The following is a 14,144-nucleotide window of genomic DNA, read 5'->3' on the forward strand; positions in this document are numbered from 1 at the left end:
GCAGGGGCAGTCCTCCCCGCGAGTCTCACCCACTGGACGAGGCTGCCTCCCCTCCCGCTCCCCCCCCACGGCTGCCCGTGTTCAGATCTCAGCCTGCCCCCTCTTTAGGACTCTGTCACTGTGGAGAACAGTGATCCTGGCCCTCATCAAACACATACAGACACATATCTCCCGTATAGCCTTGAACAGGCTGTTGGGACAAGTGGTATTTGAAAGCACCTACGCTGGAGTGCGTTTGGAACCATTGGACCAACGTTCCAGGTTCCCCGAAAGCGGGGAGACCCTTCCGAACAGCCCCGTGCCCAGGAACTAGCAAAGCAGCAGCACGGCCACTGCCCGGTGGTTGATATATGCCAGCCTCGATATCGTTGCGCGAAACGTCGGACAACTTGCCGAACAGCAACACTGCCGACGCGGCGCAAGCACATCGGAGAGGTTGAGTCAGCTGAGAAACCGCAGCTCGCCGTTTACAGAGCACGTGGGCCGTGCCTCGAACCTGGAGGTGGTGGCGATGCGTTGAGCGAATTCTGTACATAATTACTGAACTGTATTTTTGTTGACGGAATAAAGGCGACAGTCTTGCACTTTCGGGGTTAACGCGAGGTCAACGTAGCCCCTGTGAACACACATCACTCGTGAACACTACAAAGACAAAGATCATCCGTACGTTGGGAAAACTGTTGTTAGCGAGCACTTATGAAGGCCGACACGGCACACAAGGGGGTGGGTGGCCAGCATCACGCCCGGCCGCCTTTGTCTCCCAAGTGACGATATTTACACACCGCACCAGGTACTCATTTAAGGCCGGGTCGATCTTGGGGAGGCCCAGGACCGGTTCAGATAATCGTCACTCGTGTTGACCGTGAGCGGGAATCGAGCTCGGGTCTCTGCCGGATTCGCAGCGCAGCGGTCAGCGCGGCGCAATAACCGCCTCCCACATAAACAAGACACATCGCACCCGCCCGCGCATGAACACTGGACCTCATTCACCTCCCACGTCTCTGACTCACTCGGTGAATACCCTGGCCGTGCTCGCTCGCTCGCACGCACGGTCACACCGTCGCTCAGACGCGGCCAGCAGCAGCGCTGGAGGCATTCCGGGAAAGGCTCGCGTCCGGGGCGTTTCTCTCTTGGACTATCAACACCCTGGGCCGTGACGCCACGGCCCCACCGCGGCGTGGTGCACGTGTCGCAACCCTTGCGCCAGTCCCCTCCTGGACGAGCAGCCCCGTGACGCCGCTCACTAAAGCGATCCACCCGCGCTGTGCGCAGACTTCGCCGCCGGAGTTTCCGTCATCCTCGTCCCTTCGCGTGAGAGAGCTTCCGATGCAGGCTCGGCTCTCCGGGGTTCGAGCCGACGGATAGATCCCCTCGACGGGGGTCCCTCCTCCCTCCGTCTGGGTCCGCGTGGGGCCCCGCGCCTCGTTGGAGCCATGGGTCGGCCGCGATGCCAGGACCACGAGTTCGCCAGGGACAGCATCGTCTGCGTCTCGTGCAGCAGCGCGGTGCCACTCGCGCCCGGTACGAGGGGACCACGTCCACTATGACCCCCCCCACCCCTCTCTCCCTGACCCCCACTCTCACGGGTCCCGGTGTTTCCCCAGGTACCCCTCCCCCTCACCCTCTTTCACCAAGTCCCCTGTTGTTTTCTACCTCTGATGTACAGCGCTGAGTCTGCTAATTTGAAAGGCGCTTTAGAATAAACTGTATTATTACTATTACGACCACCCAGAGCCCCCGTGCCCACTACTCATCTCGGGTGCCCCTCACCCCGACTCCAAACGTTTATTCCCACATCTATCGCTCCATCATCATTATCATCATCACCAACAGCAGCAGCAGAATGACCTCATGTCGGCTCCGGTGAGTTGGGTGTTACACTCATTGTGGAGCGGCGCAAAGTTCACGGCACGGTAAGTTCACTCAAACAGTGGCCACGTGTGTCGTCGGCACACCAAGGAGGTAGCAGAGTTGTGTGTGGGGAGTGGTGGCGGCCACCAACATCAGTGACGATTTTATATTCGTAGCTGGTGCGGTGTGTAAACATCACCACTGGGAAGACAAAGGCGGCCGGGCGGTGTGCTAGCCAATCACACCCTCGAGTGCCGTGCCGGACTTCATAGGTGCTCGCTAACAGCACTTGCCCTAACAGTCTGTTAAAGGCTATACGGGGGATCTTTGTGTGGGTAATTAGAGAAGGTGGGCCGGGGTGAACATAATGAAAGAGGCAGATGGGAGTGCTGTAGTTGGAACGCTCTACTTTAATATCTCCTCTGGGAAATCTCCTAGGAGATGGAATGTTTCGTTTCCCAAGGTGTGGATGGACACTTCACCTAGGACACACGTTTGACATCTACCGTGTAGCTTCAGCAGCGTGATCATGGAACACCGCCCATGTGTCGAAAGACGCACGCGTGTGACCAGTGTTCACTCCCTCCGTAGGGATGGATAAAATATGTTGAACATTCACTGAAACGTGCTGAACGGGATCATGAAATAAACTCAACATTTGAAGAGACAGAAAGAGAAGGACCACGTGGATTCGAGAACACGCGCAGGTGAATGCAGAGCGCTGAGCCGTCTGCGGGGCTTACGCTTGACGCGTTACGGCTACAGAGGATGGTGGCCGATCACGGAGACTCATCACGGAGTGGCAGCCGAGGATGGCGTCCGAGATAACGTCCACCGGGAGATGGAGCGATGGATTAATCTCGTGCGTAGGGCAAGGTGCTGGGTGGAGTCGGGGAGGAGGCGTCCATCCAGCAGCGGAATGACCAAATGGGCTTCCCGCACACCCTCCCCTTGTCCTGAACCCCGTTTCGTGACCCCCCCCTACCCCCCCCCCTCCCTGCAGGGTTCGGCTACACGAAACACTGCGGGCACGCCTCTCCCGAGGGGGAGGGGGGCCCCCCTACGAAGCGTTGCGGCCCGGGGGAGTTCACGGGGGGGCTGGGGCTGTGCGAGCCGTGCTCGCGCTGCGGGGGCCCCGAGCGAGTCGCCGAGCCCTGCAGCCCCGCCAGGAACACGCGGTGCTGCCCCGAGGGGTGCGTCACGGGGAGGGGGAGGGGGTGACGGGGGGTGACGTCTACACTCGTTCAGTGAACTTCCTGCCGTGACCTTGGCTTCGTTAAGTTGATGATGCTAATGTTGGTGATATGAACGTCGAAGATGTTGATGTCCGTGATGTTATTGTTGATGACGATGCAGGCAGGAGGTGCACGACGGCTCGTGCCGCGGTAGGTGCTGCGATTGCTCCCTGATCCGGGGGGCCGAGGGGGGCGCGGGGCGAGACCCCGAGTGCGTGAAGAGGGAGCGCTCCCCGATCCACTGCCGCTACAGCAAGGCGGCCACGTGCCGAGGGTTGCCCGACACCGCCAGGCGCCCCGTGACCCCCAGGGTCCTCACGCTTGGTCGCATCACGCGGAGAATCGAAGTCCCCCCTCCTCTTCCACCTCCATCTCCACCCAGCTCGGGTCTTCAGGGAGCAGCAGCAGCAGGTTTGCGCCTGTGAGAAGATGACGAGGTGGTGGTGATGACCCTGACCTTGCCCTCCGCCCAAGCCCAAAGCCGACTCTGACTCTGAGGCTGACGCGACCCTCGACTCGACCCTGAACACTCAGCACAGCCGACGTGTTGCTCCGTCCCACCCGTCACACACTGCTCACGTCAGCCTCGACCTAGCTCCGAACCCTGATCCCAACCTCAACCCCAACCCCAACCGCACCCCTAACCCTGTGCCCGGCTCATATTCTCAACCCTATCTCTAACCCCCATCTGTATCACTAACTCTGACCTCTATCCCACAATCTGACCCCTATACTTGACCATAACCCCTGCCCCGCACTGTGACCCCTATCTCTGACCCGTATCCCTCACCGCGATGCCTGCCCCGCACTGTGACCCCGTGCTAGGTGGCTCCGAGGCGATGCTCCTCTTCTTCGCGAGTCTGGCTCTCTCGTCAATGCTCTTCATGCTGCTCGTGCTGCTCGTGACGCGCGGCCCTCGCTGCTGGAGGGGCCGCCCGCCCAACGGGGCCCGTGGGGCCCAGGACACCCGGGGGCAGGGATCCCTGGAATTGCAGGGAGGGGACCTGAAACCCCAACAGGGGGAAGCGTCTGCAGGGGACCAGAGCCCCATGCTGGACACCCAAACCCCGCCGCTCCGAGAAGGTGAGGAACGCAGGCAAGAGAGCACAACAACATCAAGCGCCATAGTGCTGGTGCCACGCTAGGTGCCCCTTGAGGCCGCGTGAAGTGTCGAACGTCTGCTGGCAGGAGATCACGGGACAGACCCAGGTGCCGTGGGTTAACTGACTGAGATGACTGGAAAATGCACCATCTGTACTCTCCACTGTGCCAGCTCGCTACGTTTTATCCGACCGGCGCTCCGCCAGTTGTTGCGAGCGTCACTCGTCTACCCTCCACCATTGTTAGAGGTCAACTGCCTCCCGCTACTCAGTAGTGTCCCTCACGAACTTCTTCCACAGCGGCCAATCTTGATACCGTTGGTACTAGTCATCGACAAGTCCACTCAGATTCATATTCCCCTTTAGGACATCAGCCCATCTCTTTTCCAGCCCGTGCCGCGCCCGTTTAGCCCCCTCTATCAGGCCAAACAGAAGCTGCTTGGACATGCGCTGGCTGGACATGTTGGCTGCATGACCCAACCAATATTGCCTGTCAAAGGAGTTCACTGATGGTACTGTGTCCACACCTTTCAAAGATCTATAAGCTTTTCGCACAATCCAGTCCGGTTGAACCCATGATGGATTCAGAGAAAGCCAGCCTGAATGTTTCCAAATGGCGCAGATGTTCCTTTAGAGTTTAGAGGGCTCCACGTTTTGCAAGCGTAGAGCTGAGAGGGCATGACTGTGGCCAAGAGGACCTGGAGCTCCATATGGAGCGACAGGCCAGGTAGCAGCTTCGACACAGCGTTATGCAGGCGGTGAAACGATGCCGCCCAACTGATAGATGGCCATGAGCACACTGCGCATGTACGACAACTCCTCTCTCCACAACTGCTCCACCACTCATGGGGAATTGAGGTCGTGGAATATTTGATTAAATAAAATACCCAAGCGCTCTTCGTACTTGCTCAACAGATGGTACAACAGGGGGTGGCAACTTCCTTGAGGGACAGAGTGCACGTGTATAGACGCACACACACGTGCTTGATATACCTGGGAACACACACATGTACACGCATTTGTGTACTTGTACACATACCTGCAAAAACAAGTACACACACGTACACGTGGACACGCACCTGCAAACGTCCATGTTTGTCTCCCCAGTGCCGCCTCCTCAGCGGACCCGGGAACAGGAGCTGACAGAGCGAATACATGGTGAGAGATGAGCACTCGTCAGCCGTCATCTATCCACTGCTGCACGAACGCCTCCCCAAGGCGTCCCCGTCTCTCGCGACGCCGTGCTCCATCGCGCCACCACCTCTTCCGCTCACCTTCTTTGTGTCTTCTCATCGACAGACACTTCCGCCCCACCACCTCTTCTGTCCACCAAAGACAAAGATGCCCCGTATAGCCTTACATACCTTTGGGGAAAGTGCTGTTAGTGAGCACATATGAAGGCCGGCACGAGGGGGGTGGGTGGCCAGTATTACGCTCGACCGCCTTTGTATCCCCAGTGGCGATGTTTTTACACACCGCACCAGGTACTCACTTGAGGCCGAGTCGACCTAGGGGAGGCCCAGGACCAGTTCAGATAATCGTCACCGGTGTTGGCCGTGAGCGGGAATCGAACTCGGGTCGCCGGGGTCGTAGCACAGCGCGCTAACCGCTGCGCCACGGCTCCCCACCACCCACCACCACCACCATGTCCTCTCCCCTTTCCACTCGTTTCCTCTGACCACTTAATCATCGCCACCTCCTCTTAACGTCCCCTCCTCCTCGCCCCCCTCGCCAGCCTCCCCGTGGTTCTCTCTCCCGCTGGAGCGCCTGCTGGACGCGCTGGACGTGTGCGACCGCCTCTCCCAGCTGCTGGACCCGGAGCTGCCCCCGCTCGCCTCCGCGCGCCACCTCGCCTCGCGCTGCGGCCTCGAGCGCCACGAGGTCGCCGCGCTGGCGGCGCGCGGCGTCAGCCTCACCCGGGCCGCGCTCGAGGTGACGGCGGCTCGCGACCCCGGGGTCACCGTGGGCAGCCTCCTCGAGTCCCTGCTCCGCATGGAGCGGGCGGACGCCCTGCAGGCCGTGTTGGGCACCGAGCCACCGCCGCGCCACGGTGCCGGCTTGGGATTCGGCGCGGATTTGAGCACCGCCGCCAACACCGGCAGCGGCGACACCGGGACTGGCGGCACCAGCGGCGGCGGCGGCACACAATGCGGGTGTAGTGGCCACGTGAACGGGAGCGCGTACAGCAGTGGCTATGCACGCGCCAAGGGGAGCGTGACGAGCGGGGCGGCGCACACCATGAACGGGAGAGCGGCGCTCCCCGATGAGACGACTCGCTCCTCGAATGGATGCGCGGCGCACACGTGCGCGTGACCCGGCGCACACGTGCGCGTGACCCGGCGCACACGTGCGCTTGACCCGGCACACACGTGCGCTTGACCCGGCACACACGTGCGCGTGACCCGGCGCACACGTGCGCTTGACCTGGCACACACGTGCGCGTGACCCGGCGCGGTGCTGACAGCAGTGAAGTCGTCGCGCATAGTGAGCACGAGGTGCAGACTGGCGCCCGCATCGAGAGAAGGCCCCTGCTGCTGCTGCAGCTCGACAAGATGAGCCTCGTGTGGTGAGCAGCAGGAGACCTCTCACCCCACGCACTCACCCCACGTACTCACCCCACGCACTCACCCCACACACTCACCCCACACACTCACCCCACCCACTCACCCCACGCACCCTGCTGACACACTTGGCGCGTCTCCCCATCATCGCTCCGAACACCGCTTGACGTCGTCTCGTGTTTGGCTGTGTCGGGTGGTGGAGGGTTCTTAGCGGTATGCACGGCTTTGGCCAGATCGTTCCGTCCTGGCCACTCTCCCCCCAATAAAAAAAACTATCAATCGTTATGAAGTTGTAAATATACTTACTTTTGAAGGGGGGGGGGGGGGTTAGGTGACTGTTGGTACGTTAATGCGGCCCAAATGGATACGCGGAAATCCCCCCGCCACCCACGATATATTGTGTTCAATATTATCTCGACGTTGGCAATAAAGGTCAGCGACAAGCAGAAGACATTCTCGTGTTTTTAATCATTGTACGTTGCCTGCAATGACGCACAGCAAAGACAACGCGAACGCTCAAACTACAACTCGAACTGACAAGTGCGCAAATAAGTTATGGATGCGTGGTGCACGCGTGGCCTCACACCGAGAGACAGGAAGAGGAGGCACGTGGAGTAGAGAGCTCACGAGGAGGAGACGTCGCGCTGACCGTGACGGACAGGGAGACGATGGCTGCTGGCCAAAACCAACGACGGAGTGACAAAGGAGCGTCTGAATGTCTTTCCGACAGACCTGTTCTTCACCTGAGGACGGCTGCTTGCGTTGTGGCCAAAACGTCGTGAGAATTGTATTTTATTATGTTTTATTTTTATTTTATTATTTCCCTTCTACGTGACTTTAGCGAAAGAACAAAGAAGATGAATCCCTGCAGTCACGAAAGCTTTAAATCGAAATCTGTTGTTGTTGTCATATCCTCAAATCTTGTAGCTCAATTTTAACCCACTTCCCAATGTGGTATCGACTGCAAACTTGGTATACTTATGTCATACAGATGACAATACTATATTTTATCATTAAAATAGAAAAAAATATTAAACCATCTTTTTTATATGTTATGTTTCGGCTTGGTTCTAATTGTCCACGCTCAACTGACGTTGACCGTAAATCACCACGGCCCCTTACGCTGTGGCAAGCCTCGGGGCCACTTCCTGGAGTCGTGGAGTTTTGCCATTACGAGTACGGTACATTTCATTAAAGCGTGTTTTAAAAAAGTATTTTAAAATATTACTTATTTATATCCAAGGACCGTGAGAGAGATTGCAGTGGATAGAACATGGCCTTGGCATGATGATGCAGCTCAAGTATTGGGCTCAAGTAAACCATCCGGTGCGCAGGAAGGTCAAGGGGGCCGCAGATTGGGCGACCGAAAGTGCTTTTGTAATCTCCATCCGGCCAATACGCAGATATCAGTCCCCGCTCGCCATGCCGACTGATGACGACCAATGTGAACGTCGGTTATACATGTTATATACTCTGTATTTATCTTTACTACAACATATTGTATGGATGTAATTTTAACTTGGAAATGCGTGGAGCGGTGGTACAGTGGTTAGTGCACTGCGCTCTGACCCGACTCCCGGCCACGGCCAGCACAGATCGAGATCAGAACCTGCTCATGCCCCCCCCCCCCCACTTCACCGATCCCGATTGACCAGTGTGGTGAAGTATGGTAAAAAAAACATGACCGGCACGGCGTGGAAAGGCCTTCATCCAGCAGCGAACATTATTAGTTATGATAATTAATGGAGCAATGACGAGTTTAATCAGCGCGTCCTGCCTGCTGTGACGCGTCGCTCAGAACACGCGTGGTCCTTCACGGGACATGTGGCGCATAAAAAAACCGCAAAGTGTGCAAAGAAGCGTGGACAGACCCAGGCCGGGATTGCCCGTCGAGAGCGACGCAAGGCGGGAGGGGCACATCATGGGGACGAGACGGGCACGTGGTGGGGATGAGAGGGGCACGTGGTGGGGATGAGACGGGCACGTGGTGGGGATGAGAGGGGCACGTGGTGGGGATGAGAGGGGCACGTGGTGGGGATGAGAGGGGCACGTGGTGGGGATGAGAGGGGCACGTGGTGGGGATGAGAGGGGCACGTGGTGGGGATGAGACGGGCACGTGGTGGGGACGAGAGGGGCACGTGGTGGGGATGAGAGGGGCACGGGTTCAGGGCCACAGGGGGGGCGGTCGCCCATGGTCACGGGCGGTGACGGATGGAGGAAGTCGACCGCAGGCCGAGAGGCCGCCTTCACCCACGAGGCGGCTCTGTCGCGAGGTGGCGCCTGCCGCGCCATGGATGTGTTGGTGGTGGTGCCAGGGGCGGCCACGGCCACCACCACGGGGCCTCGTGACGACCTCGCGCCACGTGGGGTCGCCCCGCCCCCATGACGTCACCGCCAACCGCCCCCGCCCTTCTGCCCACCCGCCCCGCATGACGTCACCGCCAACCGCAACGCTCTCGCGCCGTCAGCTCAGCTGATCGCTCAGCTGACTGAGCGGAGCCGCCTTTGTCTTCCCGGCCTGCACAGGCCCCTTCCCCTGCCGCCCTCCTCTACTGCTTCTGCCCCCCCCGCCCCCGGGAGGCCGAGGGAGCCCCCCGTGACCCCCGCGCAGCGAGAGGCGGCCCCGGCGGCTCCATGAACGCGACTCCCCCGACCCCGCAGGTATGGGGCCCCCCACTCACTCTCACTTCCGCGTCCCAGACACGGGGGGGGGGGGGGGGGGGTGGTTGGTGGGGGGCGGGGTGGTTGGTGGGGGGCGGGGTGGGTGGCACGGGTCACGCGTACACAGCAGCCATATCCGCGTACATCTCCCCGTGTCTCCCTGTCCCAGTGTCTGTCTCCCTGTCCCCGTGTCTGTCTCCCTGTCCCCGTGTCTGTCTCCCTGTCCCCGTGTCTGTCTCCCTGTCCCCGTGTCTGTCTCCCTGTCCCCGTGTCTGTCTCCCTGTCCCCGTGTCTGTCTCCCTGTCCCCGTGTCTGTCTCCCTGTCCCGTGTCTGTCTCCCTGTCCCGTGTCTGTCTCCCTGTCCCCGTGTCTGTCTCCCTGTCCCCGTGTCTGTCTCCCTGTCCCCGTGTCTGTCTCCCTGTCCCCGTGTCTGTCTCCCTGTCCCCGTGTCTGTCTCCCTGTCCCCGTGTCTGTCTCCCTGTCCCCGTGTCTGTCTCCCTGTCCCCGTGTCTGTCTCCCTGTCCCCGTGTCTGTCTCCCTGTCCCCGTGTCTGTCTCCCTGTCCCCGTGTCTGTCTCCCTGTCCCCGTGTCTGTCTCCCTGTCCCCGTGTCTGTCTCCCTGTCCCCGTGTCTGTCTCCCTGTCCCCGTGTCTGTCTCCCTGTCCCCGTGTCTGTCTCCCTGTCCCCGTGTCTGTCTCCCTGTCCCCGTGTCTGTCTCCCTGTCCCCGTGTCTGTCTCCCTGTCCCCGTGTCTGTCTCCCTGTCCCCGTGTCTGTCTCCCTGTCCCCGTGTCTGTCTCCCTGTCCCCGTGTCTGTCTCCCTGTCCCCGTGTCTGTCTCCCTGTCCCCGTGTCTGTCTCCCTGTCCCCGTGTCTGTCTCCCTGTCCCCGTGTCTGTCTCCCTGTCCCCGTGTCTGTCTCCCTGTCCCCGTGTCTGTCTCCCTGTCCCCGTGTCTGTCTCCCTGTCCCCGTGTCTGTCTCCCTGTCCCCGTGTCTGTCTCCCTGTCCCCGTGTCTGTCTCCCTGTCCCCGTGTCTGTCTCCCTGTCCCCGTGTCTGTCTCCCTGTCCCCGTGTCTGTCTCCCTGTCCCCGTGTCTGTCTCCCTGTCCCCGTGTCTGTCTCCTGTCCCCGTGTCTGTCTCCCTGTCCCCGTGTCTGTCTCCCTGTCCCCGTGTCTGTCTCCCTGTCCCCGTGTCTGTCTCCCTGTCCCCGTGTCTGTCTCCCTGTCCCCGTGTCTGTCTCCCTGTCCCCGTGTCTGTCTCCCTGTCCCCGCTCTGTCTCCCTGTCCCCGCGTCTGTCTCCCTGTCCCCGCGTCTGTCTCCCTGTCCCCGCGTCTGTCTCCCTGTCCCCGCGTCTGTCTCCCTGTCCCCGCGTCTGTCTCCCTGTCCCCGCGTCTGTCTCCCTGTCCCCGCGTCTGTCTCCCTGTCCCCGCGTCTGTCTCCCTGTCCCCGCGTCTGTCTCCCTGTCCCCGCGTCTGTCTCCCTGTCCCCGTGTCTGTCTCCCTGTCCCCGTGTCTGTCTCCCTGTCCCCGTGTCTGTCTCCCTGTCCCCGTGTCTGTCTCCCTGTCCCCGTGTCTGTCTCCCTGTCCCCGTGTCTGTCTCCCTGTCCCCGTGTCTGTCTCCCTGTCCCCGTGTCTCCCTGTCCCCGTGTCCCCGTGTCTCCCTGTCCCCTTGTGTGTCTCCCTGTCCCCGTGTCTTCCTGTCCCCGTGTCTGTCTGTCCCCGTGTCTGTCTGTCCCCGTGTCTGTCTGTCCCCGTGTCTGTCTGTCCCCGTGTCTGTCTGTCCCCGTGTCTGTCTGTCCCCGTGTCTGTCTGTCCCCGTGTCTGTCTGTCCCCGTGTCTGTCTGTCCCCGTGTCTCCCTCCCTGTCCCCGTGTCTCCCTGCCCCCGTGTCTCACTGTCCCCGTGTCTCCCCATCCCTGTCCCCGTGTCTGTCTCCCTGTCCCCGTGTCTGTCTCCCTGTCCCCGTGTCTGTCTCCCTGTCCCCGTGTCTGTCTCCCTGTCCCCGTGTCTGTCTCCCTGTCCCCGTGTCTGTCTCCCTGTCCCCGTGTCTGTCTCCCTGTCCCCGTGTCTGTCTCCCTGTCCCCGTGTCTGTCTCCCTGTCCCCGTGTCTGTCTCCCTGTCCCCGTGTCTGTCTCCCTGTCCCCGTGTCTGTCTCCCTGTCCCCGTGTCTGTCTCCCTGTCCCCGTGTCTGTCTCCCTGTCCCCGTGTCTCCCTGCCCCCGTGTCTCTCCCCGTGTCTCCCTGTCGCCGTGTCTCCCTGTCCCCGTGTCTCCCTCCCTGCCCCCGTGTCTCCCTCCCTGCCCCCGTGTCTCCCTCCCTGCCCCCGTGTCTCCCTGTCCCCGTGTCTCCCTCCCTGCCCCCGTGTCTCCCTGTCCCCGTGTCTCCCTCCCTGCCCCCGTGTCTCACTGTCCCCGTGTCTCCCCATCCCTGTGTCTCCCTCCCTGTCCCCGTGTCTCCCTGTCCCCGTGTCTCCCTCCCTGTCCCCGTGTCTCCCTGTCCCCGTGTCTTCCTGTCCCCGTGTCTCCCTGTCCCCGTGTCTCCCTGTCCCCGTGTCTCCCTGTCCCCGTGTCTCCCTGTCCCCGTGTCTGTCTCCCTGTCCCCGTGTCTGTCTCCCTGTCCCCGTGTCTGTCTCCCTGTCCCCGTGTCTGTCTCCCTGTCCCCGTGTCTGTCTCCCTGTCCCCGTGTCTGTCTCCCTGTCCCCGTGTCTGTCTCCCTGTCCCCGTGTCTGTCTCCCTGTCCCCGTGTCTGTCTCCCTGTCCCCGTGTCTGTCTCCCTGTCCCCGTGTCTGTCTCCCCGTCCCCGTGTCTCCCCGTCCCCGTGTCTCCCTGTCCCCGTGTCTCCCTGCCCCCGTGTCTCTCCCCGTGTCTCCCTGTCGCCGTGTCTCCCTGTCCCCGTGTCTCCCTGTCCCCGTGTCTCCCTCCCTGCCCCCGTGTCTCCCTCCCTGCCCCCGTGTCTCCCTGTCCCCGTGTCTCCCTCCCTGCCCCCGTGTCTCCCTGTCCCCGTGTCTCCCTCCCTGCCCCCGTGTCTCACTGTCCCCGTGTCTCCCCATCCCTGTGTCTCCCTCCCTGTCCCCGTGTCTCCCTGTCCCCGTGTCTCCCTCCCTGTCCCCGTGTCTCCCTGTCCCCGTGTCTCCCTGTCCCCGTGTCTTCCTGTCCCCGTGTCTCCCTGTCCCCGTGTCTGTCTCCCTGTCCCCGTGTCTGTCTCCCTGTCCCCGTGTCTGTCTCCCTGTCCCCGTGTCTGTCTCCCTGTCCCCGTGTCTGTCTCCCTGTCCCCGTGTCTGTCTCCCTGTCCCCGTGTCTGTCTCCCTGTCCCCGTGTCTGTCTCCCTGTCCCCGTGTCTGTCTCCCTGTCCCCGTGTCTGTCTCCCTGTCCCCGTGTCTGTCTCCCTGTCCCCGTGTCTCCCCGTCCCCGTGTCTCCCCGTCCCCGTGTCTCCCCGTCCCCGTGTCTCCCTGTCCCCGTGTCCCCGTGTCTCCCTGTCCCCGTGTCTCCCTCCCTGCCCCCGTGTCTCCCTCCCTGCCCCCGTGTCTCCCTGTCCCCGTGTCTCCCTCCCTGCCCCCGTGTCTGTCTCCCTGCCCCCGTGTCTCCCTGTCCCCGTGTCTGTCTCCCTGCCCCCGTGTCTCCCTGTCCCCGTGTCTCCCTCCCTGCCCCCGTGTCTCCCTCCCTGCCCCCGTGTCTCCCTGTCCCCGTGTCTCTCTGTCCCCGTGTCTCTCTGTCCTCGTGTCTCCCTGTCCCCGTGTCTCCCTGTCCCCGTGTCTCCCTGTCCCCGTGTCTGTCTCCCTGTCCCCGTGTCTGTCTCCCTGTCCCCGTGTCCCTGTCCCCGTGTCTCCCTGTCCCCGTGTCTCACCTGTCCCCGTGTCTCACCTGTCCCCGTGTCTCACCTGTCCCCGTGTCTCACCTGTCCCCGTGTCTGTCTCCCCTGTCCCCGTGTCTGTCTCCCTGTCCCCGTGTCTGTCTCCCTGTCCCCGTGTCTGTCTCCCTGTCCCCGGTCGTCTCCCGTCCCCGTTGTCTCCCCGTCCTCGTGTCTCCCCGTCCCCGTGTCTGTCTCCCCGTCCCCGTGTCTGTCTCCCCGTCCCCGTGTCTGTCTCCCCGTCCCCGTGTCTGTCTCCCCGTCCCCGTGTCTCCCTGTCCCCGTGTCTCCCTGTCCCCGTGTCTCTCCCTGTCCCCGTGTCTCTCCCTGTCCCCGTGTCTCTCTCCCTGTCCCCGTGTCTCTCTCCCTGTCCCCCGTGTCTGTCTCCCTGTCCCCGTGTCTCTCTCCCTGTCCCCGTGTCTCCCTGTCCCCATGTCTCCCTGTCTCCCTGTCCCCGTGTCTGTCTCCCTGTCCCCGTGTCTGTCTCCCTGTCCCCGTGTCTGTCTCCCTGTCCCCGTGTCTGTCTCCCTGTCCCCGTGTCTGTCTCCCTGTCCCCGTGTCTGTCTCCCTGTCCCCGTGTCTGTCTCCCTGTCCCCGTGTCTGTCTCCCTGTCCCCGTGTCTGTCTCCCTGTCCCCGTGTCTGTCTCCCTGTCCCCGTGTCTGTCTCCCTGTCCCCGTGTCTCCCTGTCCCCGTGTCTCCCTGTCCCCGTGTCTCCCTGTCCCCGTGTCTCCCTGTCCCCGTGTCTGTCTCCCTGTCCCCGTGTCTGTCTCCCTGTCCCCGTGTCTGTCTCCCTGTCCCCGTGTCTGTCTCCCTGTCCCCGTGTCTGTCTCCCTGTCCCCGTGTCTCCCTGTCCCCGTGTCTCCCTGTCCCCGTGTCTCCCTGTCCCCGTGTCTCC

At 61.8% G+C, this 14,144-nt stretch overlaps 1 protein-coding gene across 1 annotated transcript; it reads left to right on the forward strand.

The window, feature by feature from the left end:
• Window positions 1-1,248: 1,248 nt before the first annotated feature.
• On the forward strand, window positions 1,249-7,413 carry LOC133341969 (IGF-like family receptor 1). Its single transcript, XM_061550805.1, has 6 exons — window positions 1,249-1,521; window positions 2,855-3,044; window positions 3,208-3,497; window positions 3,912-4,169; window positions 5,294-5,344; window positions 5,922-7,413. Exons 1-6 carry the CDS (start codon window positions 1,434-1,436, stop codon window positions 6,497-6,499), a joined length of 1,455 nt encoding a protein of 484 aa, XP_061406789.1. The 5' UTR covers window positions 1,249-1,433; the 3' UTR covers window positions 6,500-7,413.
• Window positions 7,414-14,144: the final 6,731 nt, after the last annotated feature.

The sequence above is a fragment of the Lethenteron reissneri genome, chromosome 13 (genome assembly GCF_015708825.2).
Source record: "Lethenteron reissneri isolate LAM-NWPU_2019-01 chromosome 13, ASM1570882v1, whole genome shotgun sequence".
NCBI classification, from domain to species: Eukaryota; Metazoa; Chordata; class Hyperoartia; order Petromyzontiformes; family Petromyzontidae; genus Lethenteron; species Lethenteron reissneri.